The 25,383-nt window shown below is 39.9% G+C and overlaps 1 protein-coding gene across 3 annotated transcripts in view; it reads right to left on the bottom strand.

Moving 5' to 3' along the window:
• Positions 1-1,813: 1,813 nt before the first annotated feature.
• Positions 1,814-25,383, bottom strand: part of tbx4 (T-box transcription factor 4) — a 29,668-nt gene continuing 6,098 nt past the window's right edge. For 2 of the 3 annotated variants that reach the window (XM_035956843.2, XM_035956842.2), the window contains exons 2-9: positions 24,799-24,956; positions 24,311-24,405; positions 14,094-14,213; positions 10,179-10,326; positions 5,572-5,724; positions 5,189-5,277; positions 4,784-5,019; positions 1,814-4,689 (exon numbers count right to left, since the gene is read on the bottom strand). In XM_035956843.2, the coding sequence (XP_035812736.1) occupies positions 4,034-4,689; positions 4,784-5,019; positions 5,189-5,277; positions 5,572-5,724; positions 10,179-10,326; positions 14,094-14,213; positions 24,311-24,405; positions 24,799-24,954 (1,653 nt within the window). In that variant the 5' untranslated portion in view covers positions 24,955-24,956 and the 3' untranslated portion in view covers positions 1,814-4,033. The remainder of the gene's footprint in view (positions 4,690-4,783; positions 5,020-5,188; positions 5,278-5,571; positions 5,725-10,178; positions 10,327-14,093; positions 14,214-24,310; positions 24,406-24,798; positions 24,957-25,383) is intronic. The other variant, XM_023289336.3, reaches the window with a different exon arrangement.

Below are 25,383 nucleotides of genomic sequence, written 5' to 3' on the forward strand. Positions count from 1 at the left end.
CTTTTGAGCCTCAACTTTATTTTGGTGTTACCTATTTTGCAAAACATGCTGATGTGATTTAGATTCTTGGATGTATTTTGTCTGTCTTTCCAGACAGTCATTGTTTTCCATTTGTTTGTATATGATATGAAATTTGACAAAAAGCTGGACACACAATAATGCAGACTCAGTGTTCACTGCAATTGATTATACACCTCCAGTCTGCCAGTGGATTTTTATGCCATACTGAAGTGAATAAAAACCAGTGACTGCCTGGAACAATAGTAAAATACATCTGAACATCAAAAAGTGCCCTGCATCCATTTGGAAACTGTCAGCAAACAGGAAGAGTTTACATAACTTGTAGGTCAAAATTCCAAAAACAACCCTTTAAGCAAATCGATTTAAAGTACCATAGCTGAGCAGAACTGTACTCTGATAAGATAGAAGATAGCCAGCTGATGATTTGTTGATTTGAACGTAAGCTCTCTGTAAAAAGCACTCCCTTCATGTGAACTGCACCAACAGCTGAGAAAGAGATAGAGAAAGAGGTGCTGACACGAACCAGGACCTAGCCATCAGCATAACTCATGATCTAATGAGAGCTCTATGTGAGGGAAAGCAGTGCCCTGTATGCTGATGCACTCATCCTGCTGTCTCTACATTCCTTTCAACAGATTTGCTTCACCTTGAGTTTTGATTGCAGGCACATTGGACATTTACTGACTGTTATGTGAGTGAATTATAAGAGTATCTTTTTGATTCTGTCAGACATCATGGTGCCTCCTGATCCCAGATGGTGTCATAGAGTGAAATCAGTTCAGTAATAGAGAAATTACTTCAGTGAGAATTCATGGACCTCTTGTGCATCTGAAAGACACCAAAAACATTTTTGAATTTAAATTAATTAAGTGGAACCTATATGCTATAAAACATCCAATGCTTATTAGCTTTTTTTTTTCAAAGTTTGTGCCGGGATAAGGTTTGCATTTAAATGACAGGATTGACAGGTCTCTGACTATTTCCATACAATCTCCAGGCAAACATACAGTATACTGTCTATTGTGTAAACTTTTTTCCAAAGTCATATAAATCTCAGTTTAGCTCACCAAGCTGAATTTATTTGATTTATTGCCTCATTAAAAACATTGATGTAATGTTGAACAGTATGATTTGTAGAGGATTTGTTGTTCAAGAATTAGAGGATTTTGACTGGTATATAAAATCATTACCATTTTTCTTTGGGATTTCTGTACTGTATGGTTGCATGCAAGCAAGAAAAACTGCTAATCTCTCCATGCAGATTGTCAGGATATTCTCTTGTACATCAATAAAAACCCAAGCCTACCGCCAGAAAAAAATGTCCACACTGGATGAATCTACACAACCATGAATCATGTCCAGTGCCAATGTTTTTCAGAAACACTTTCTATGTTTGCACAGTGAATCTTTAGGTTAAGGAAGGATCATGGTTATTGACAATAAATTATTGTTAAACGTAGGCAGCTAAAATATTTAGTTAATTTAGGGGGAGTCTTTATAGGGCTCACCACAGACTGCGCTAGCACGTAACATTAGCATTGGACATAAATCCTGAGCTGTGGAATCATCCTATATGAACAGAATCCCAAGAGATACCAGGGTGGAAAAACAGCTCAAACTGACCAAGTGCTTGTTCAGACTGTGATGACATACTTCACATATAATATAATATAATATAATATAATATAATATAATATAATATAATATAATATAATATAATATAATATAATATAATATAATATAATATAATTTCTTTAAAGTGTTATACTCTTGGATTAAATATAACAAACGGTTCAGCATGAAAATGTTTATTTGTCAGGTGTGCAAAAATCTCAATATATTCAAAAATGTTAAATTGAATTTACATGAAATAGAGGGACAATACACAAATGCATGAAGGATCACCATCAAATCCAACACAAAATCTTTTGTTGAGTCGTTCTAACTCTACTGTGTGTAATGCTACTGAGAGCCTTCTCTTTCAGCTTTCCTGTCTGCTCGGGCTGTTCTGTGTTTGCAGTCCTGCAAGGATTTTTTCCAAGTAAGTCATTTGGGAGTGGGATTTGTGTGCAGCTCTCTTTTCCGGTACTCACCCTGGCTTAAGAACAGTTCTTTAAGCTCCCATCTGGTTCTGCCTGAGAGTCCTTTGCTGTCCCGTTTCACTACAATGTTGTTTGGAGTCATAAGTTTGGAGCCAAGTTTTGACGACCAACCACAGTATGTGTCTCAGTTTTACACTCTCAACATGGTGTTTTCTCCAGATGAGTGCTAGTGTCACGCAACAGGCACAGACTTGTAGGAAGTATTTGGATAAGACCTATATATTTACAACTCTCACGATGGGTGGTTTTGTTGTGCACCTTTCACTCATTTAATTACTCTGCATGTACATCATTAAGAGAGACTGTCTCAGTGCACTTTCATCCCGTGTGTTCAAATCTAGCAAATCTCATGTTGGCACGTGAATAATCAAGTCTACAGGGAGCTTAGTTTTTAGAACTTTTCAACATCAAAGCTGTCCTCTCCCATTTAAAGACTTTATATGACTTTATATTTTTCTTCTTAAGCAACTTTCCACTACATACTGAAACTGAATTTTACACTTTTGATGGCGATGATGGAGAGGATATTGAACATGTAAAAGTTCCTAGAGTGGAAAACGCCCTAATGACAACAAATTAAAAGACCAAAAACCAGCAATGGACTGATCCTTCTCAACAATGAGCCACAACCGTTGTTCAGGATAACATATTCTCACATTACCACAAACACTGTCACTATAGTTTCGAGCCAGTTCTACATATACCATCTGGCTGCTGGAAATACTCACCAACCCACTTAATGTGTTTATTTTAGTCAGTCCCCTCACATGGAATGGACCTTCGTATACATACAGTGATGTTTGGTGTTGTGGCACTGAATTCAAGTGATGACAATGAATTCCCTTCTACAAGAACGTAGACTGGGGCTGCACAGTGGCTTGGTGGTTAGCACTTTCGCCTTGCAGCTACAAGATCCCCGATTCATGTTCTGGCCTTCCTGGGATCTTTCTGCATGGAGTTTGCATGTTCTCTTTGTGCATACGTGGGTTTTCTCCAGGTACTCCAGCTTCCTCCCACAGTTCAAAAACATGCTGAGGTTAATTGGTGATTCTAAATTGTCTGTAGGTGTGAATGTGAGTGTGATTGTTTGTCTCTATATGTAGCCCTGTGATGGACTGGTGACCTGTCCAGGGTGTCCCCTGCCTTCACCCTAAGTCAACTGGGAGAGACTCCAGCCCCCCCTGCAAGCTTAATAAGGATTGAGCGGTGTGTCGATAATGGATGGATGGAGAACGTAGAATCATAGCTTACAGGTGGATGTTGCCGGTGTTTCTGAAATGCAGTATCAATCACAGTACCAGCAAGCAACAGCATGGCTCTCTGTTGAGTAGTATTACAGCACTAAAAGGGAGTGTTGTCAATATGTTGCTTGATTGCTGAGTGAAGGGGTCGGGGGGTGCTCTGTTGTCCCTGTCCAGTATCTAAATCGTACTGTATGGCCCCATCAGAGCAAGCTCAGCAGCTGCTACTTTCCCTTATCTATTATGCTTTGTTCTCCCGCTCATTGTTTTCGTCATTGTTATTTCAGGTTAGCTGGCTATCATTAACTGTATAGTTGTTACAAGACAAAAAACTTCAATGCTGCTTGTGCCCTTAAGCCTAATGTTCCCCCTGATGCACTTCAAGTCCTAGTCAAAACCCATGATCTGCATATGAGTGTAAGTGAAACAGCCTACAGTACATATGCTACACAGCTGCATAAGTAAAGAGAAGGTCGGCCACTGTTTACCAGGAATAGTGGAATAGTGATTCAGGAAGGGATCATGGATGTAAATGGTTTAGAGTGCAGTTTGGCAGTGACCATGGCTCTAGTTCATTACCATTGCTTGGCATTTTCAGCCCACTGTGGGATTCTGAAATCCTTGAATAATTTCAAGGTTGGACAAAACTGGTTTCTTCAGTGGCCCTCATTAGCTGTCAGTCCAGTGACTCCCTGCGTTACTCAGCCCTACTTGGTACTGATAGGATGGATCCCGGATAGATATAGTGCCTTGTGTGGAATAGGCTGAGAAATCTCTGTGAGGCCGGAGCGGTGACCCTGGCTTCTTGTGGTACAGAGGTGGATGGCCTGACCTATCTCTGGATCCTGGAGCACCTGGAGAGCATGAAGAAGAGGAGGATGATGGTGGTATGATGGGCAGACCTCGCTGGACAGTAGCTGAATTGTAGACCCCTATGTCGGCCTGCGGTCGGGACACCATTGATGATGTGGGATGTGGCACCACAGGCGCAACCGTGGCAGCATTGGTGAAGTGAGCAGTGAAGGACTGGTACGGGACGCCTTCCACACTATAGCGAGGGTAGGGCTGCATTGTAGCCCACATGTTGCAATTAATTGAAGGGGCGTTGGTCAGGTCATCTGTGTCCCCTGCCCCAGATCCAGACTCTGTTTCCATGCTACCATACATACAAGCCTCTCTAGAGGTTATGGCCTCGGTGCAGTACGGATGAGACAGTAAGGGCGACTCGTAAGAGGGAGGCGAACGAAAGTAATGCTCGTCTGAGACTGCAGACGATGTCTCCAGATATGGTCGCTTACATCCAAGCTCCAAGTGCCGGGCATTGTCTGTAAAGTGATAAAACAAAAAAAAAAGCATTTATTGTGTATGTTGCATTCTCTATAATTCTGTATGACTGCTGAACAATGACTAAAACCATACCTCTGTGTTTGAAGCAGTGGTACAGAAGGCTGGGATCTCTACTCTGAGAGAAGTGGTTTGAGATAGGATCTTGGGAGTCTGAGTTCGACGTAGGAACCCCAGTCTCATACTGATAAGAGGAAAGGACTTGAGGGTGTCCTGTTAGAACTCCTGCTCCAAGTTTTCCTGACAGGTGACTGTGTGTGGAAATAAGCCTCTGGCGAACCATGTTTTTTGAAATGACTGGATATTCTTTCCTGTACATGAGCAACAGCGACAAAACAGAAAAATAATCAGTTTGCCATGCATACACGTACACTCCATCACAGTCTTTCATAGAGACTTGGTAGATTTTTAAATCCACACACAGAAACAACCCTCTGACGAATAGTTTGACTGTCCTGGTTCCTTTTTGTGTCAACATACCCCTGTAATCTTGAAACACGCAGATCTCCTTCTTCACTGCCTCGGAATCCTTTGGCAAAGGGATTGTTTTCTATCTTCAGCTGAGTGATCTAGGAAAATTGTATTTCATTGGAGCGCTTATTCTGTTTATTTGCATAAATCAATCCATAGATAAAGCAATTGAAGAAACACTGTTTTCAGCATTCCGGTCTTTGTTCTAGTGGACGGAAATGGTTAAGTCACCCATGCACTCCTTGTTACCATTTAAATGGTTGAATTTCATTCATCTACAACTAGAAGCACATAATACCCTTTAAACTCTCCAACTTAGTTAAACATGATTGGACCTTTGGACCAGTTTTTACAGATCTCTAGTATATACTGTACTGATATAACTGATGTACCTTGTGGTTTTGATAAGAGGTTACAGAGATGAAGGCTGTCTCATGAAAGACATGAGTGCAGTAGGCAGTGTTCTTGGATCCGAAGGCGTTGTTTTCGTCAGCTTTGACTATGTGTAGTCTGGGCTGGTACTTGTGCATAGAGTTCAGAATGATCTAGGAAGGGGGAGAAAGGACACCACATTTCATTTCAAACTTATTGAGCGCTGCCACTGTGAAATGGTACACTGGAGATGCAAACATGTTTTCAGTCCCCCAGCAGACTGAGAAGGTATAAACTGACTGTTACAAGAACTGTATTGGATAAGAATTGCATACTCTACCTTTAACCCTGTAAATCCCACAGTCGCAAAATTATGTACATCATCTTCGGAGAGTCTAAAAAAATCTGTAAATGTTTTTTAAAGACCACATTGGCATAGTCAGTGGGTCCTATTGTTCGGCCTTGTAATACTCATGGATAGTAAATCAGCATAACGGACCAGTTACTGAACCATTAATTCACACAACCTGCAAAGTTTGCATTGGACTGACTTAGTTTTATTGGAATGGCTATGGCTTTTTGAAAATTTTTTAATTATTAGAATGTCTAAAATATGTAGATATTCATTTACTGTGGAATGCATTCATCAATTTGGATTTTGAGCTTGTTATGTCTATGCTGCAATTCTATCTGTATGACACTGGTAGTCTTATTGGCCCTTTGTTCTGTAGCAGTTCTGGAATGAGGTAGTGACTCAAGATATGCAGAAGATCTTCATGTCAGATCATTAACAACACAACTCCCAATTGGAATAACGTGGAAAAAGTCATTACATATGCTAATAGACTACACAATATCTGTTTGTGTAGTGCAAGCACAGCTTGAACAATGCTTTCTTGTTGCTCATTGGAAAACACAGCCACTGCTAGTAAAACTCATAATGAGAAGAAGTTGGCTTACCCATTGCCAATGCTTAAGCCTAAGATGATGAGCAAACAGTAACAATAGGCAGCATTATTGTCCATGCTTGCTAAGTGACACAACTAAAAATACCCATAATTACTGTATTAGTTGCAGCTGTGACTCTGATGCTGTGGGGGGTCTAAGACAAAGAGAGATGTAGTTTTTACTGGATGTGCTATCATAACAGCTACTATAAAAAGATAATTGGCTTTGTTATTTGTACTGACAAAAATGATGCAGGAACAGACATCGATGAACCTTTTTCACATCTAACATCTTTGCAGCTGTGACTGGCTCCTCCATTTCCTTTGTATATTAAATTGTGACAAAACAGCATCCATTAACAGACCACTCAGAGACCAAGCATTAGTATCTAGTATTTAGTATTGACCTCCAATGGCAGCTAAAGCACCACTGAAATCACCAACATTAATGGTGACTCAGTTCCTTTTGAGTGTCTCTGTAAGCCGACATACATAATAGCAGGGACTTGGAACACTTAAATAGAATGTGGACATCATTAGTGTCAATAATTGCCTCTGGTCTTCTCCTGATTTCACAATGAAAATGTCTGCCTTAAAAAAGCCCAGTTCCATAGTACATAATAATGAAGCACATGTTGCGCTAAAGATTGCATCTTTCAAAATCATTTTCCTCTTTTTTATAACCCTCAATTTCCTGCGAGGTGCCTCACATCAGCGCTTGATAAAAGTAGCATACTGTATTTTAGAACAAATACATTCCTTCTAATTTTACCTTCAACAAATTTAATCACATGGATCATAGAACCACAGACTGGCCCCTTACCAGTTTAGAACCCACTAAATTCAGGACCAGTCTAGGGCCTTAAAATCAAACCATTAGATCAAACCATTTACAATACATTTTTATTCAGCGTGTTTATGGCTTTTGCCAAGCAGGTTGCTTGGTGAATGAATTATCTACGCATTATCCATGTCAGTTACAGTACCTTATATTCTGAACCTTTCATGCTGTTAAGCACTTTCTCTGCATCTTTCTTCTCTATCACACTGCATTTGTAATGTTGTGTATCAGTATAGCAGGTGGCATGTGTTGAGTGTGCGTTGTGTTTAGGTTGTTGGGTGGCTACAGGTTGACTCACTAGAATCACTCTGCTCAGCACAGCCCAGTGCTGTGCCCAGCGAAGCGTTAGCAACAGTAGGGCAGGGTCACCACTAGTCCAGCTCTGTCAGGACCGATAAGCATCAAGTTTTGCACCTCGGCTCCTCTCCTCATTTGCCAGACACTCTCCTGAGGAGCCTTCTCCTCCAGGGGGCTCCCAAAGAGAGGCAAAGGTTGGAGAGGGCACGAGGAGCTAGGCTCAGGTTGAGCACTTGAATGGCCCTTCACTCACATGCTCCTGTTGCTGAGGAAAGCTGTAGAGAGAGATAATCTATTGGCTGCTTCACTGGAGGCTCTCTGATGACCTTTGTCTGCTCTGCTGTCTGGCTGCTGTCTGAGGGTGATACTGGAGACTCTTGGGTGATAGTCTGAATGCAGTGATCAGGGAAGCCTTCCTTAGATCAGTGAAGAGCTAAAGAAAGGATCTGCTTTCATGTCTGCTGATATAAAAACATGCAGGCCTGATCACTTGCTTTAGCTGGTATGTGATTGGGATGAGTCCTTACAGGGCAATGAGTATTTTTATTAGCATTGCACGCAATAACTGAAGCCTATCACCTGTTCAGGAATTAAAGTTACAGTTAATAACAAGATTATTGGCAATTGAAGGTCTGTGATATGATGTAAACTCCAGTCCTTTGCTGGCCTTCAACCGTTCCCTTCCACAGTAATACTTCCTGTCTTAGTGTAAGTAGTGAAGGGTGGTCTCGTGCAATATCAGCATCATTGTTTGGATGCTTAGCTGAATGGTGAAACTGCATGAGCATCTGATGTTAGGACAGGGTTAATGGTCATTAACTCCAGGTTGCCTTTGCAATGAAGATACTGTAAAACAGTCAGCCTAACTGAAGTGTAAATTCCTCTGAACATCTCTTGGCTGACAGTAGTAAATCTAGTCCAGATTGCTAACATCTGTTTGTTATCAATAAAAAGCAGATAGTCCATATTGCTCATGCTGAACATGTCCACTGTTGAGACAGGATGGTGATGTGCAATGCAGAGAAGAATGATTGTCATGGATTTAGATTTGAAAGATCTTTGGAAAGGAGGGTGTAGTCATACACTATTCACCATGGAACACAGATTCTACAGCCTGCAAATCCACAATTACTACACTCTGTGCACAACACATTCTCCATCCTTCAGATGATGTTGACTCCTAAAGACACTCTAATTAGGTGCTGGACTTGCATTTAAAACAATGTCATCTTATGATTTCCCAATACAGGAAAAATGTCTTTCTTAAAATTGAACTCTTTAATAGTCGCCACTCTCACATACGTGGCAGTACCAACGAAGAAGAGGAGTGAAATCTATGGTTAAATTTGTCATTTTTACAAATACTGGAAATAGCATAATTAGCAGTGAATGAGAGTTCCTTCACTCCACTTATAGAGGCACTGTGTTGCTGCACACCTCCTGGTCTGGGCGTCATCTGGGCCCTGCCTGGCCTCTAACTTGCTCTGTCCTCATTACTCGCCCTTATCACTGGCCAGGCACTCAACTCAATCTGACAGCAGGCCCCGCCACTGATCTGAGAGGTTATGAACCTAATGAGCCCGCCCATTGATGGGATGGCTTCGGACAAGCTATCCCAGAGTCCCCCTGGGGAGCACTGCCACAGTCACACTCTTCACCTCCCTCTGCAGCCGCTGCCTCCTCGCTCTGTCTCTCCAACCTCCCTCTCTGTCTTACATACTCCTTCACTTCCTTCTATCAGGAATCTGCCTGTGAGAAACTGCTTCATGATCTCCCTGTTCGCATATCTATCAAGCAGACATTTCACATCAGTTGAATGTTTCATAGATGGTTGCTTCTCACTGCCATGTATGTGACACTGGGTGAGATTTCTGTCACAACAGAGTTCCTCTAAGTCATGACATTGTTGTAGTATATTGGAGTATTTGGAGATTTGTCCCAAGCATGCAAAGCTAAACTTAACAAACTGCCTTAAGGATATGGTTTTTATTTAGCCTGATATGATACAATCTTAAAGACTTGACCTGTAGAAACCTGATTGTGCACCACAGTTCTGTTGACTAGCTTTTGAAGTGTATTATACAGGGGAGATTAGCCAAACTTAACTCATCATTTGTAAACTTGAAAAGACTGTTATCCTGAATACGATTTGATTTGTTCTGGTCTTTTTCTTGACTTAAACTGATGTTTTTTCCCTCAGCTGTGCTTGCTGTTGGACCTGACTCAGATGGCTTAAGGTCTTCCTGAATACTTTAAAAAAAAATTTTATTTCCTTTTTGCAGCAGTGGTTTTCTTTTAGTAGTTTTCTCCATGAATCCTATTGTGGGTAATAGTCACCAGATGTACTAAAAAGATATGTGGATATAGTAATTCATTCCAATCAAGTAAACATTTTACTCTTAAATTTAACTGCTAAAGTGTAAAAACGTAGCAAAATTTCTCAACATTGCGTTATAGCATAATCCACTGGGACAAGAAATGCTATGACACTGTAAAATAAAGGGCTGTCTTTAAAGAAGTAACATTCTCTGTAGGTACTCACATGCCCAAAAGGATCCAGGTGATTGTTTGTTAGCTTCAGCTTCTGAAATGATACCAGCTGCCTCATCCAGTGAGCTCCTGTGGCGGGGGAGTCAGGGTGCACATAGAGTCTGCCTGGCATTGCTGGCTCAGCCTTACCAGCCACCATCCTAAAAGCAGATTCAGAGAAATGTGAAGACCCAAACTGAGGCGAACAAAGAAATTACAGATTTGACAATGTATGTTACTGCTTTAAAAAGCTCGTTCAACTCAAATTTTCAGGGAATATGCCAGGCCTCCCTTACCATAACATAGTTGCACACCACTGCTCTGAACCCTCACAGCATTAAATCTCTTAGACTAAAAGGCACTGGTCTCTGCTAAAACATCATTACTAATTATCCGAGTCCAAGGTGTCGCTGAAGAACGCCAGAACCCACCAACTTCAATCCATGCCACAAGATCAGAAACAAATGGCTGTAAAATAACTGGTCTGCGTGAGTTTTTGCTTTTTTTCAGCTTTTCCTGGCAAAACCCCTTTGTCCTCGCTTAGTTGGAAGGCAATTCCTGCTCTTAGGTTCTGTTGATGGAAGTAGGATTGTAATGTCATCGCTTCCAGTTACAGTTAAGTCCAATACAGGAGCTTTTTCTTTTCTTTTCTTTTCTTGTCTTTTTTCTTTTCCAGCATTTTGCCAGTGCTGTAGAGTAGGGATCTGTTGCCAGTGTAGATTTGCAGCAAGAGTGAACTATCGGATCATAACATTAAATAAATCAGAAATACAGTCCAGACATTGTTAATGTGGTAAATGACTATTCTAGCTGGAAACAGCTGATTTTTAATGAAATATCTCCATAGAGGTACAGAGGAACATTTCCAGCAACCATCACTCCTGTGTTCTAATGCTACATTGCGTTAGCTAATGGTGTTGAAAGGCTAATTGATGATTAGAAAACTCTTGTGCATTTATGTTAGCACATGAATAAAAATGTGAATTTTCATGGAAAACATGAAATTGTCTGGGTGACCCCAAACTTTTGAACAGTAGTGTATATATAACTTTGGAAGGTTAGGTCAGCCCTGATTTTCCGTGGCAGCTGTGTTCTTCCCTCGCTTCTTTTTCTTTCTCTGGGATTAGATGTGGATTTCATAGGATTTTAGAAAAGTTATGCCTCTTTGGTGAATTCAGTGAACAATAGTTATCTGAGGAGTGCTTCTTTTAAAAAATATTATTTACTCAATATGCGCATGACCGGAAGGGCAAGTACATAATGACACTCCATCCCTCTGTCTCATGGAGACTAGAAGGGAACCAAGTATATTTGAGATGATTTGGGCTTGTAGTGACGTGTGGGTTTACAAACTATGGCCATGGCCAGGACTGGATTAACCTGTTGGGAACCCAGGTTTACACCTCGTTTAGTCCCACAAGTTGCAGAACCACCTAAGTCCACTTCTTCCAGCTGACTCAAGCAAGTTCAACAAAAGCTACCAATAGCAGCAGAAACATTAGCCTGGCAATGGAAGGAGTTTTTCAGCATGGCTACTGACTAGTTTCTAAAAAAAGAAAAAATGTTAATCTTTTTGTTATTGAGGAAAATTAGATTTTATTTAATTGCTTTCACTTTGAGTTTTATTCTTTTTTAATTCAGGAATTGTCATGTTTTAAACTAATGTACCTCAGAGTCCATACAGCAAATGCTTCCCTTGACCAGAGGTCTGTTCTTCATAGATCTTTGAACCCACGAGAGACTTTGATTAGAATAGTTGGATTCAATCATCCAAGATTACTGCATTCTCTTGAGGAGAATATGTACAGTGATCAGTCACAACATAAGAACCACCAGAGGGTGAAGTGAATAGCATTGATCATCTCATTACCTTGCAGTGCCCTGCTCTGCTGGGAATCCCTGGGGCCTGACATCTTCCGTGGATGTTACTTTGACACATAGCACATACCCTGCTATGTCATTGAACTTGATGGCAGTGGCTCACCCAGCAGGACAATGCACACTGCTGCACAGCAAAAACTGCCCAGTAATGACTTGAGGAACCACAGTGTTCTAGTTCATGGAGATCACAGCTCACAACCCACAGGACCTAAAGGATCTGCTGCCAATGTCCTGGTGCTGGACACCACAGGACATCCTCAGATCTCTGCTGTCCATGACTGGTTGGGTCAAATCTGTTTGGCAGTAAACAGTATTAGGTTCAGTCTTGTAACTAATGAGTGTATGTCAATACTGGAAACCATTATCAGCAACTCTGTGATTGGAGGAATGACAAAAAGGGAGGTTGCAAATTTTCTTCCCAGTACAGCAAGGCAATGGAGAATTTAGAAAGATGATTTTCACTAAAGATAATCTCATTAAATCAGAAAAACCCAGGAATGATGGACTACTGGAATTGGTAAGATTCTTCTGTGTTTTTTTACTACAGCACTGCAAACTTAGTTAAAATGTAATACAAAAAAATATTCAAGTACAGCTCAAAAGTCAGCCAGAAACATCAAAATGAAGGACAATATAAAACCAGAAAGACTTGAATAAAAGAACTAGAGTAGAAGACTCAAATTCCAAAAGGAGTAAGTAATGAAAACACACAGATTTATCTGAACATTTGCTTCTTAGTATTCAAAGTATGTACCAGAACACCAAGGGCCTGGAACAGGGTAAAGTAAAGACATAAAAAATTATCAAATGTATATATAGGCTTTTTCTACTAAGCTAATACCTAATGGGCACAGAGAAATTAATGTTCCCTGTGCCTTTAAAGTGAATAAGAAGAAAGTGGAATACACAAAAACTAGGGAAGGACCAGCTGGGCCTGATTTGACCCCACCTGAAGAGCTGGCTATCCACCAAAATATTAAATGCCTCATTTTAGAGACTATAGAAAGGATGATGTCTTCCTTGGAGTCACTGGCAAGATACAGCAGTAGTAAAGAAAACTTCTGTCTTAGGTGTATTATCACAGGTTTTGTGGTGTCATTTCTTTACTTTGTTCTACATCATTCTTTGGGTTCAGTGGCACGAAATGTTATCACACTCTGTCCAGATTGGCTCCTAATGTGGGGTGCTGATTAATTAGTATGCATATGTGAATTATCCTCTGACTGAAGATATCTCACTAAAAGTAATCAGTCAGTCTATGGTAACGAATCTTGATGATCACACAATAGTCTCTCCACCTAAAACACTATTCCTGTTATCAATGCACAGATCGTTCCCCGTTCCTTCCATAAGAATGGCACAGGGTTAAATGGTTGGAGGGATTTCCTAAAACAGCACTGTTTAATCTTGTTCACACTGAATCAATCTACTTCCACGCAGGTTTGACCTTATGGACATGTTGCAGTGACAACCAATCCAACAACTCTTTGAAGGAACAGAGAGAAATACAGGATCATTGTAAATCTTCAACAATTCAATCCAGCTACAACATTAATCCACGATTGGAGAACGGGCTCCTGGGTGATGCCATGTTGTTCAGTCAGCCAGCCCAACCTAACCAATTTGCATATTGAGTGTAGATCAAACTGCAGCCACAGACGAGGTAATACCAGGTATACATGAGAGCACCATGGATTGGACAGCATTATCCAGATAGTTTATCCAGATACAGAGCACATGTTAATACCAGGTATAAAGTAAATGTACGTAAATGTATTAATACCACACTAGTCCTCTTACATTAAAGCAAATCTATATTCTGTAACTTTTACACCAGTCAAGGTAGCAGGAAACCTTGGAGCATCTTGAGCTGAGTAAATGTGTATTTTTTTTTGCTTAAAAAAACAACTGATCATTTGTAAGAGGAATTCATAATTTCTCCTTTCCAAAATAGTCTCTTTTTAAATTTCTCTGACTTTTCTAGCTTTTTGTTACTACCATTGTCAAGAATACAAAGGTCTTGACATTTCTGTTCTTACAAACTTACCACTTGTTGTCACAGAACTTGTAGCGGTGATCATCAGCTGGGACAATGTCAATCAGGAGGATGTATTTGGTTTTGGGGTTCATCCCAGTCACTTTTACCTTGTAGCTTGGAAACATCCTCCTGGTGAAGAATGTAAAGTAAAACTGTTAGTCATGCTCATTTGGTATTAAACAATGTGGAATAGTCCAAAATTTACACAAGTCAGTTCATCGTAACTGGCCTTAATCGAGAGTCCCCATCTGTATTTGAGTTTTAGAATAGTTAGCTGAAGCACCTTCTGTACAGTACAGTAAACACATAAGTTCTTATTCTCAAATCAAAATGCCACTGATCTAAACTTGTAACTCTACATAAATGCAAGATCCATTCAAAATAAATTCCTTTTTATATGCATCAATTTTCAAAAGCTGATAAAACAACACATTGTGCACAGATCTTGTAGGCTGTTGCAAAGCAATTGTGTGTGTGTGTAGGTCAAGTGTGGTATCATCACCGTTAGTGCAAAGAAGATCCGATTAGCTAACTGACTGCAGCTTGGTGATGCTCTTAAGGGATTGGGATGAGCAAGGTCTCATGGAGTTCATGGGACTGAGAAACAAGTAGGGTGAATAGCTGCTATCTCCAAAACCTGAAATAAACCTTATCTGAACAGTAAGTGGATGAAACCTGCTTCTACACAGATAACCACACTAAGCACATTAAAGACTCTGGAGCTGTTTGACAAACCTTTTCTCAATGTTGTCCTCTCCGACAAAATCTCACATTTTCTGGTCTAGCAATAATTTTTCTCCCTGCAGACATTTATATGAGAGAGGACTGAAATCCTCTCATAGTCATGAAACGCCATAAAAAGCATGGGAACACGCTCTATCTTTCATCTTTTAAATGCCTCAGGACTAAAAGACAGAATATGCTAATATAGCAGTCAGGGCTATAAAACACATGAAGGGAGCTACCTTTGATGACCTCTTCTGGGAAACCAAAAACTTTTTCATCCCATCTGTGCCAAAGGAAGTTTTGTAAAGGACTCTGCGCCCCCTTATAAAGCCCTAAGTGGTTTTTAATGGCACCCCGGATCGGACAACAGTTTAGACAGCCGGCACGTCACTGCTTAAGAGCCTACGGTCAAAAAGGCCTGCAGTTTATCTGTTGGTGCTGCCAATGGCAACGTGGTCAAACACTGTGTGACATATTCGTGACAGCTTCGCATGCTTTTCTGGGAGGACGGAGAGGCATCAAAACCCCTTGTCTTCATTCTTGCGGTTCCAATTGGTGCAAATGCCCATCTTCAAAGGCTCATAGTGCTGATCATGTTACTGTAAATACTCCCTCACGTAAGACAGCGGGAGGGGAGGGGGATTGAGGGCAGGTAATTTAAATCTCTCTCCCAGGCTTCAAATCCAATCAGTAGGAGAGATCAGTCCGCTATCATCCTCACTGAAAGACGGGTTAATCTTAGAGGAACATTCAAAACAGACCTCTGCTCATCTCTGGCTCCACTCACACCACACAGACAAGCAGATGGAGGCCTGTGTCAACACATGTGGCCCTCCGATCTGTATATTATAGCCATAACGACCTAATGGAGGCCTCTGCTGCTCAGTCTTCAGCTGTGGAAATGACTCTATCCTGCCAGACCGATAAAACTGCATGCAATCCACAAATTATGCTAATAAACTGAAATCGTAAAGCCATTTTCAAAAGCACAGTTAAGAAATGCTTAAATGAAATAAATTTAATTGGGTGCAAATTAGAGCAAACACTGTGGGACAGTCTCATTTCAACAGCAGTCACAGCGTGGCCCTCAGAAAGTGTGAGAGATGGTCAAGCCTTACCTACAGTCACATCTCTGCACACCTGTCCAAGTGCAGAGCTCAGTGGGAGGGCTGTGGAACTGTCAGTTTCAAATTGTTACCTTTACGGTTGGACATGGCAGCCTACTGATTTCACCTGCAGTGGGATGGTTTCAATCCCTACTACACAATCTGACTAGCACTTTCTTTGAAGGATACTGAGGCCATTAGACTTCCATTTAACTTACTGCACTGTTTACATATCTCAGCTGAACTATGATATTTATTTGAATGGATGTATCTCGACTCTCCATCACTGACTGATGACTCTGACTGCCTCAGACTATGATAAGGGACCCCCACTTTTGCAGAGGAAGCCAGTTTCTAAATCTAGTTTGAAATAGTTTTACTTTGAGCTCATTTAGTGTGAACTGTTTAATCAAACTTCTTCCATTTTACATACTAACAGAACTGAAGTTATAATCCCGTAACTACTATTTTTCTGGCAGAATTTTTACAACTATTGTTCCAATCCAGATGCATTTGAACAGCGCTACCACCCCTATTCAAATACAAACACCCAAGTAGTTCTGACCAACCAGAAAATATATCCAGTGGTTTTGGAGCAATTCAAGGATTTCATATTACTGTCATTAAAAAGTGTATAGATGGTATCAAAATGCACCTGTGTTGTATGCAAATAAAGAATCTGTTCCTATTCATATAGGTTTAGCTGTGGATTTCGTTGAAGCTCTTGTTTAGACCTTTAAAGGATGTAAGGACGAAGCCTACTTTGAGGAGTTCTGGACACAAACTGGTCAGCAATTTAAGACCTGCCTTAGAACATGCAGCCAAAACCAAGGAACTAAAGTCTGGTTGAACACAGTGTGATGTCTCAACTAGGTGGAGTTTTACATGTAGTTATCCTATGGAGTTAAAATTGGAATTATCTCATGAGCTTTATCGACAGATCAAAAAGTATAGGAACAACGCAGGTTTTAGTCAGTTGCAGATTACATAAAGCTTATTATTCTCTGTATGAGTTCTCACATTCTTCTACTTGCTAATCTTGTCTACATAAGCAAAAACATGAAACAAGGAGCCAACACAATTTGAGTAATGACTGATTTCTGGGTGACATTGACATGTATCATGGGGCCCAACAACAACTGTTTGCCCTGGGGCCCCACACAGGGCTGAACTGGCCAATTGATTAGAACATAGTTGGACAGTAATGTCATTGCAAAACTACCCTGTAAGATGAATGAGGTTATATTCATTTACCGTCCCTCTGCTGCTTTACTTGAATGACAAAAGAAAGGTTCTGCAAGGACACTGCATTTTTAGGCAAAGTCAGCAGCCTTTATCCAAGATTTTTTTTAACCCCTGTGTTGAATCCAACATGCTGCCTCACATTATTTACTGTACCTCAGTCTAGTTTACTGGAAGGGGAACAGGACAATACAATGCAGTTTGAATTTGAACAGATTACAAACAAATGTAAATTAAAGGCAGTCAGAAAGTGCTGAGAGACCACTTTAAATGGAAGGTAATTCTTGTTTATATGAAATTAGCAGAGACACAATCAAGACATTAGAGATATCAGTTGAGTTTGTCACATTTGTCAAGCATTTTATATGTTTACTGTACTGATTTTACAGAGGGCTGCACAGTGGCTTGGTGGTTAGTACTTTTGCCTTGCAGCGAGAAGTTGTCCGGTTTGCGTCCCAGCTTTCCCTGGATCTTTCTGCATGGAGTTTGCATGTTCTCCCTGTGCATGCATGGGTTTTCTACGGGTATTCCAGCTTCCTCCAACAGTCCAAAAATATGCTGAGGTTAATTGGTAATTCTAAATTGTCTGTAGGTGTGAATGTGAATGTGATTGTTTGTCTCTATGTGTAGTTCTGTGATAGACTGGTGACCTGTCCAGGGTGTCCCCTGCCTTCACCCTAAGTCAGCTGGGATAGACTCCAGCACCCCACACTTACCCTAGTGAGGATTAAGCGATGTATAGATAATAGATGGATGGATGATTTTATGGAGCATACCTATCTTTTTAGACTAAATGTAGCAAATTATGACATACTGGACATTTTCCAGGAATGTTATTAACTGGATTTTTATCCCTTTCAGCCACCTTTCTTACCCCCATTGTGTATGTGTAGCTGATAGGTGAAGTGGCTTTCACTGCAGTCCGGTCTTTGTGATGAAACATGGTAATACTTACCGTTCCACAGATGCTGCATGTATTTGAAGTGCATGTGTATTGCAACTCAGGACAACTGTTTTTCAAAGGCAGACAACATGAAGGCATACATATACATATGGTGGGGTGACTAAGTGAGTGAGTTTAAGGGGAGCATGAGAAATGGAAGCGGGCGAGTGTGTGTGTGATATCAGTGTCAGGGTGTGTGTGTTTCTGCCAGCTGTTTCTCTTAACAATCCCACATGTTTAGGCCCTCTAGTGATCCATTCCCTCTCTGGGAATCTCCAGTACCACGGCGAGATCAAAAGAAACGTTGAGGGTGGGGGATGATGAAGCGCTACAACCTACGAGACTCTGGCCTATTGTGGGCGCCGGATTCCTCTTATCAACCCGCCGCTGCTCTCTTGACGGACTGTGTACAAAGAGGGAGAGTGAGGGAAGAGTTGCGCTGGGTGCTTTGAAGAGGGAGGATTACGCCTGGACAATGACACTCACCATAACAAGTCTTCGAGGCTCAGCTAGGTGCTGCTTGGGAGAGGACTGAGCTAGCTTCATCTCAGAGTGTTGGGGAAATGTGGAATCCCCTGGGTGACGGCCTGGTTGTTCTGCATCTGTCCCCCCTCTATGCCACCTCCATATTCCCCTACCTCACATGTTACAAAAGCAGATTTCTAACTTTTTTAAAACCATGGCAAAGGGCAAAAGCAGTTTTTGTTTAGTCATATCACCTCTTTTCACTGTTACTTTCACTCTTACTTCCCCTTTTGATTTTAATTTGCAATAAATGTTGCATTAACAGTGTTAATGTAGCCTGTAGTTTAATTATCAGAAGTATACTGTTATATGAAGGCAGGCGTTATTAGACTGCATCTAATCTTGTGCAGTTCTTATTCATGTAAAATATTTTTATCTGCAATGTTTTTGCTTTATCCATCTCATTAGATTTCTGAACTCTATTTACACTGACAGATATTTACATTTCCATTGCTCTGACATTTACTATTTCTAACCACTGTGCAACCTAGACAAATCTCATATGGACAAATGAACCCCTATACCACCAGTACATTATAGAACTAGAAGCACCACTTTGTGTTTCTATGCCTTCACCAGCCTCTCAAGATGCAGTTTTTACTCCTGTTCCTGACTTTTGCCATTTAATACCAGCCAGAAAAGTGTTTTTACAAAATATTAGTGTCACAATAAAGTTGACCTTTGACTTTTTGAATATAAAATACCATCACTTCAACATTTCATCCTATCAGACATTTGTTGGATATTGTCATAATGTATGTGAGAATTCCTGAGTTATGGCCAGAATCAAGCTTTGTAAGGTCACAGTGAATTTGGCTGTTGAGTCCAAGTGGGTGACAAATTTTAAGAAATTTCCTGCAGGGATCAAGATATATCATGTTCCTCAGAATGTGATGGACTGACAGCCAAGCTGAAAACATGCCTCTAGCCACAAATGCACAAAAATACATTTACTGGAGTGTTTAAATGTGGTGATTTTGGTATAAAAATAACACTTTGTTTTTTATGTGATGCAACTTCATTGAAAATCTGAATAATTGTGACACACTAGGCCCATCCTCAAAGCACCCACACTGGTGTTACAGTATGGAGCCTCACAGCCAGTCCTTCTCCCCTTTTAGGAAACACAGATGGATCCCTCACTGATCAGCTTGCAATACACTTCTACACTGGTACATTAGTTTCACTGACTGTCTCAGCCACTGTTTCTATTTTATTGCTGCCTGCTTTCACTGTTTTCTTACTAACACAATTAGAAAGAAAACAGTAGAATCAGTAAGGAAAAATGGAAAAAAATATGAATATCAGGTCACATTTGTAATGCCTAAATTATCTTTTTTAAAAATCTACAAAATTTGTCTTTTAGTTGATCCTAAAGGTGTGTCTAACAGTTTTATTGTGCGACAGGAAGAGCACCTTATTTGTCAGTGTTGATGGGTTCATTAGAAACCTATTTTCAGGACTCTTGGTGTTACTTTTAAAGTCGTCTAAAAACACATTCTATAAGCACAAAGTTTTGAGGAATTTTAGTTGGTTTCAGACAAAGAAAAAGTAATCCTGATTGTCTGCAGCTTAAACTGGCACTCTGACATATAATGTGTGTCTCAGTTTTCACTGCTCACATCAGCACCCTGTAGATCCTCACTGTTACTGCTGGTTCTGCTCCATGTTTGCTTATGACCTTCCTGACACCATATTTTCCACACCATCTTCTATCACACACAACTCATCACCTCCCTCTATCTTTATTTACAGTTTCATTCAGTTTTTACAATGTGGGCTGTATTATTGTAGTTTAGTCTATCCTCTCTATTGGTTATGTAGACCCTAAAACTAGTATTCAGAGGCATCCAAAAGGTTGAATGTAGTGATTCTGTTCTAAAAATTACATTTTGTTTTATATGTGGTGTATGTGGATCTAAATTATTGTGATATACTGGGCACATCATTAAAGAACGTACATTCCAGGATCATAAACACAGGAAGTGGTTGCCTCCTTGTTAATGTATGCAACACACATGCTCAGCTGTTGCTTGTCAGGGCCGTCTTTATGGCTCAATGAAGCCAAAAAATAATCTTACAAAATAAGCTGTGGTCAACATAAAGTCTATGGAGTTACAAGCAGACCCTGCTGTGTTTCAAGGGATCATAAGGTAAAAAGGTCAGAAATTCCTACTACATACTTTAAATTTAAATCAATCTTTAGTAGTGTTATTCCACCACCATCTACACTACGGTTCAAAAGTTTGGGGTCACTGAGACAATTCTATGTTTTAAATGAAAACTCACACTTTCATTCATGTACTAACATAATTACACAAGAGTTTTCTAATCATCAATTAGCCTTTCAACACCATTAACTAACACAATGTAGCATTAGAACACAGGAGTGATGGTTGCTGGAAATGTTCCTCTGTACCCCTATGGAGATATTCCATTAAAAATCAGCTGTTTCCAGCTAGAATAGTCATTTACCACATTAACAATGACTAGACTGGATTTATCATTCATTTAATGTTATCTTCATTGAAAAAAAAATGCTTTTCTTTCAAAAATAAGGACATTTCTAAGTGATCCCAAACTTTTGAACAGTAGTGTATCTCCACACTGAGCTGCTGATGGTGATGATATTTGAAGTGTAAATGACAGGCAGTCCTGCAGAAATAACTCCAGAGCTGAACCTGTTCTCTTGCTGATGCTTGTTGGTCTCTGAGGAGCACTTAGCTGCTAGCATCACAGTGCTCTAAACTGGCCATTCAAACACACAGTGTTATATTGTGCTATATGAGACAAAGGATCAAAACTGTGAAACATAAAGTGTGACGCCTGAGGAAGCTTCATCTATGTACTATACATAACAGTGATTCAGTCAGACATTAGCCACCACCTGCCTGACAGGCAATGCTAGGCTCAGTCTGCACATTATTTTTGTCTGATAACACGGTGTCAGAGGAACTTATTAAATTCTTGGCATGACTTGGCCAAGATGCAAAACAGACTGTTTACATGTGGTGTGTGCATGAGCCCTCTCTGTGCTCAACATCATGGACCCTTGTGAAGGTTGTCATACAAATCCAAAGAGAAGGCAAAAAAAGTTCTTACAGGTTGAGGAAGGTGTCTAAGATGAGACCTCAGCAGCTGTACAATATATAAGATAAAATGATGAATAGTTGTGCTGGACAGCCATTTTAAGAGCCAATACAGAATACCTTTCTGTTATTGTGTTGACATCATGTAGTGGTGATTTTTGCTTTTATTTATTGATTGTTGGAAAAAAAAACATGAATAAGGATAAATTATGGCTCTATGACTGTTTCAGGATTTGTTTTAAAGATTTTATGTTTGTTTCTAAGGTTCTAAATGGTTGGTGCCACCAGATTTAGCAGACCTTTTCAATCATCATGGTTCGACCAATGAGATCAGCCAACCAGATGGTGATGCAGCCTTCTCAGTGGCTCCTCCTAATCTCTTGAACAGTTTGTCGTCTCAAGTAAGACCTGCTCAGACTTTAGAAACTGTAAAGTTCCTGCTGAAGATCCACCTCTTCTTGTTGGCATTTGATTTATATAGAGCCGGACAGCCTGACTCATCTGTTATTGTGTTGTCACTTTTTATTCTTTTTTTTAAATTTAAATTTTCTTCTTGTTCTTTGTTTTTCAGATTTGTCTCAAGGTATCGTGTTTTGGAGTGTTTCACGGTTTGCTGTTTCACTTTCACAGTATTTTGGTTCAAGTCTTGTTCTGTTTAAATGTGCTTTATACATAAATTTGAATTTGACTTTGAACAAAGATGGTAAACATTGTGCTTGATGTATATCAGCTTTATAGCATTGTTGGCAGAAGAGTCTGCAGCCGTGATAGCAGCTTTTTCAGGCTATAGGCTCTTAGTCCTGTTTTATTATTTAGGACTAAGCTGACTGTGGCTCCTGTTTTTTTTCTAGATATTTCACTCAATCAATCAACACCATGCTTCATATTGTTCATGTCAAATTGCATTTCATACCATGGTTTTAAAGGCCTCTCTCTTGTGCAGATTTTTCTCAGAGTCTACCTTGTCCTTCTATGTTCTTTAAAAAAAATCTTCTCTATTTTTCTACACAGTGTTATAGTCTGTTAAATGAAAAATTAAGTCTCCTAAATAATTTGGCTTCTGTTTCATGATTTATTATCTGACTCCAGTTACTAGACAAATCTGTCAGTGTTGTGCTCTGAGATCACAGCTTTGACTGAATCAAACTATCCAGCAGATAATGTGTTTCAGAAGTGAGGCAGTCGAGGACAATCTCAGCCCACTTTAGATTGTTAGATACATTTTCTTGTCATCTCAAATGCCACATCTAATACAGTGTTCTTCTGTGTTTTACTGGGAGACTACACCGTGCTGCCTGCTACAACATTACCAAATATCTTCTACCATGATGGCACAGCGAGCAGCTCTACATGCATCATTCATAACGTGCCTGAATAATTCAGTCTGGTGTTGATATCATTTTCATTTTCAGAGCTGTTACTCCTGAAGAATGATGGCAGCTTTTCAGTGACCTTCAGCCTGTCTGCTGCACACTGACTGCAGGTAAACCCAGACAGGTTTCCCAGCACAGCTGCACAGCTACACCACTGCTCAGCCCTTCAAAGGGCTTTAAGGATTCAGAGCCCACTTATCAGCTGGACAAGGGAAAGCCCATCTCTTATGGTTATGTAGCATTAAAGAAAAAATGTGGTGACCTTTTACATTTTTTTACTGGAAAAAAAACCATCCCATGAGGAATGACAGGCGGAGGTTGATTTGAGAGTGTACTCATTCTCTGGTTAATGTCCAAAGGCCTCACTATCTAATCCTCGGGTCGCATTAAATCCAACAAGCCGAGCAGTCATTTGTGTTTTCAATTATGTAGCCACTGCAGCAGGAACTCTCTGCCTCTTCCTGAAAGACAAACTTATAACTGCTATATGTTACTATTAGCTGTCTGAACACTGGACTGCAAGAAGGTACAGTAGTCATTTTGTATAACGAATCCGTCACTTAATATCACTTTTCATTTTTTGCACCGAAGAATATGAGCAGCTTTTAATATACTACGTGACTAACAATTATATGAATAATTCAGTGAAACTGATTTCTTTCAGGAAGACTTATTCAAGCTACTACATCACTAAATAATATTCATAAACTCTAGTATTAATGCTGCAATACATGCTGTATTGTAGGTAAATACAGGTTTAAGACACTTCTTTAGTTTATTTATGCGACTATAGTTACTAGTAACTTTAGATTTTGCGATTTTACACAGAAAACATTTGGTCATCATAAAATGATGGATTTAAAAAAAATACTATAAAACAGCCCTTAAAATACATAATATCACCATTGTATTATTAATATATTCCTTATGTTTTCAAACATTAACAATTAAAAAATAATATTACTAGATCCACAATGATAAAACAATCTCAGGCGCTATTATGTGTATTGTTGAATGTAAGTCTTTCACGTAGGCTTTTTTTTTTTTTTTTTACAGTGTGGTGCTTAGTCAGTTTCTAATAATAGAATTATATGATGAGCAATACCACCATGTTAGAACATACACACACACACACACACACACACACACACACACACACACACACACACACACACACACACACACACACACACACTGATGTAACACACTTTCCTTCACTAACCTCCCTGCTTTAGTGATGATCATCTCGGTGCCGGCCTCATGGAACTTCTTCCACAGCTCCCTCTCATGAAGAACAACCTTAATGTTCTCAATGTTCTGAAACCGAGCAGAAATCACTGTTACACTCAACACAACTCAAAGCACCCATACAAATAAACTCTAATTTGTCTTAATATTAGCCTTAATAATAATATTTGCAGGTAAACTCACTGCAAAGCAGCTTGTAAAATCATTTGAATTATATGTTAAATTAAAAATTTACTCCAGCATTTTTCTAATGGAGGTATTTAAAAGCATATTCCAAATAGAATTCATTAGACCGTCTTTAGGTACAGTCGGTACTGGTTACACTCTTGCTAACAAATGAGTTTATATCTCCATCAACACTGTCATCCTATTTAACTGAGAAAAAGAAAGAAAGAAAGAAAGAGAGAAAGAAAGAAAATATTTCCTCCATTATTTAGCAGTCTATAAACTACTGTCAGCTACCTCCATGTGTACCTGGTCAGGCTCACTGGAGCTGGGAACAGGGGGAGCTGTGGACAGGCCCAGCCGTGACTGGTCTGGAAGGAGATCTGTGTCCCCACCGGTCTGGACCTGGCTCATACGTTCATCCGTCACAACCGAAGCCTTCTCCTGCAGCATCTCTGCAAGATCAGGAAAATGCTCAGCAGTCAGACATGTAAAAGCAGAGAGATAAGTGCATTAGACCTTGTGTGGGACACTTTCCACAAATAATGTTAAATCTGTAAATAGGTGCCTCACTGTCATCAAGTTGTGTTCAAATGCACATATGCAGCATACAGCTTGTACAGAAGACTCCTGCTGTTACCCTTTTGTTGCCTTGTATCGGGAGGACTAAACCAACTGTGAAAGTCTAAGATGTCAAAATTCCCCTTCACCTAATTGTGCAATAATTACTGTAAATAAGCATTTTTAGTTGCATTAATTCTTAATATTTTTTAAAATATGTATTTTTTATTAACTACTCTGATTAAATAATTTTTCTGATCCCATGTGCTCCTTGTATCTGCTGTCTTACTACATAACTACTCTATATTTATTAGCTCTACA

This window comes from Amphiprion ocellaris, chromosome 7, assembly GCF_022539595.1.
Source record: "Amphiprion ocellaris isolate individual 3 ecotype Okinawa chromosome 7, ASM2253959v1, whole genome shotgun sequence".
Classification (NCBI taxonomy): Eukaryota; Metazoa; Chordata; class Actinopteri; family Pomacentridae; genus Amphiprion; species Amphiprion ocellaris.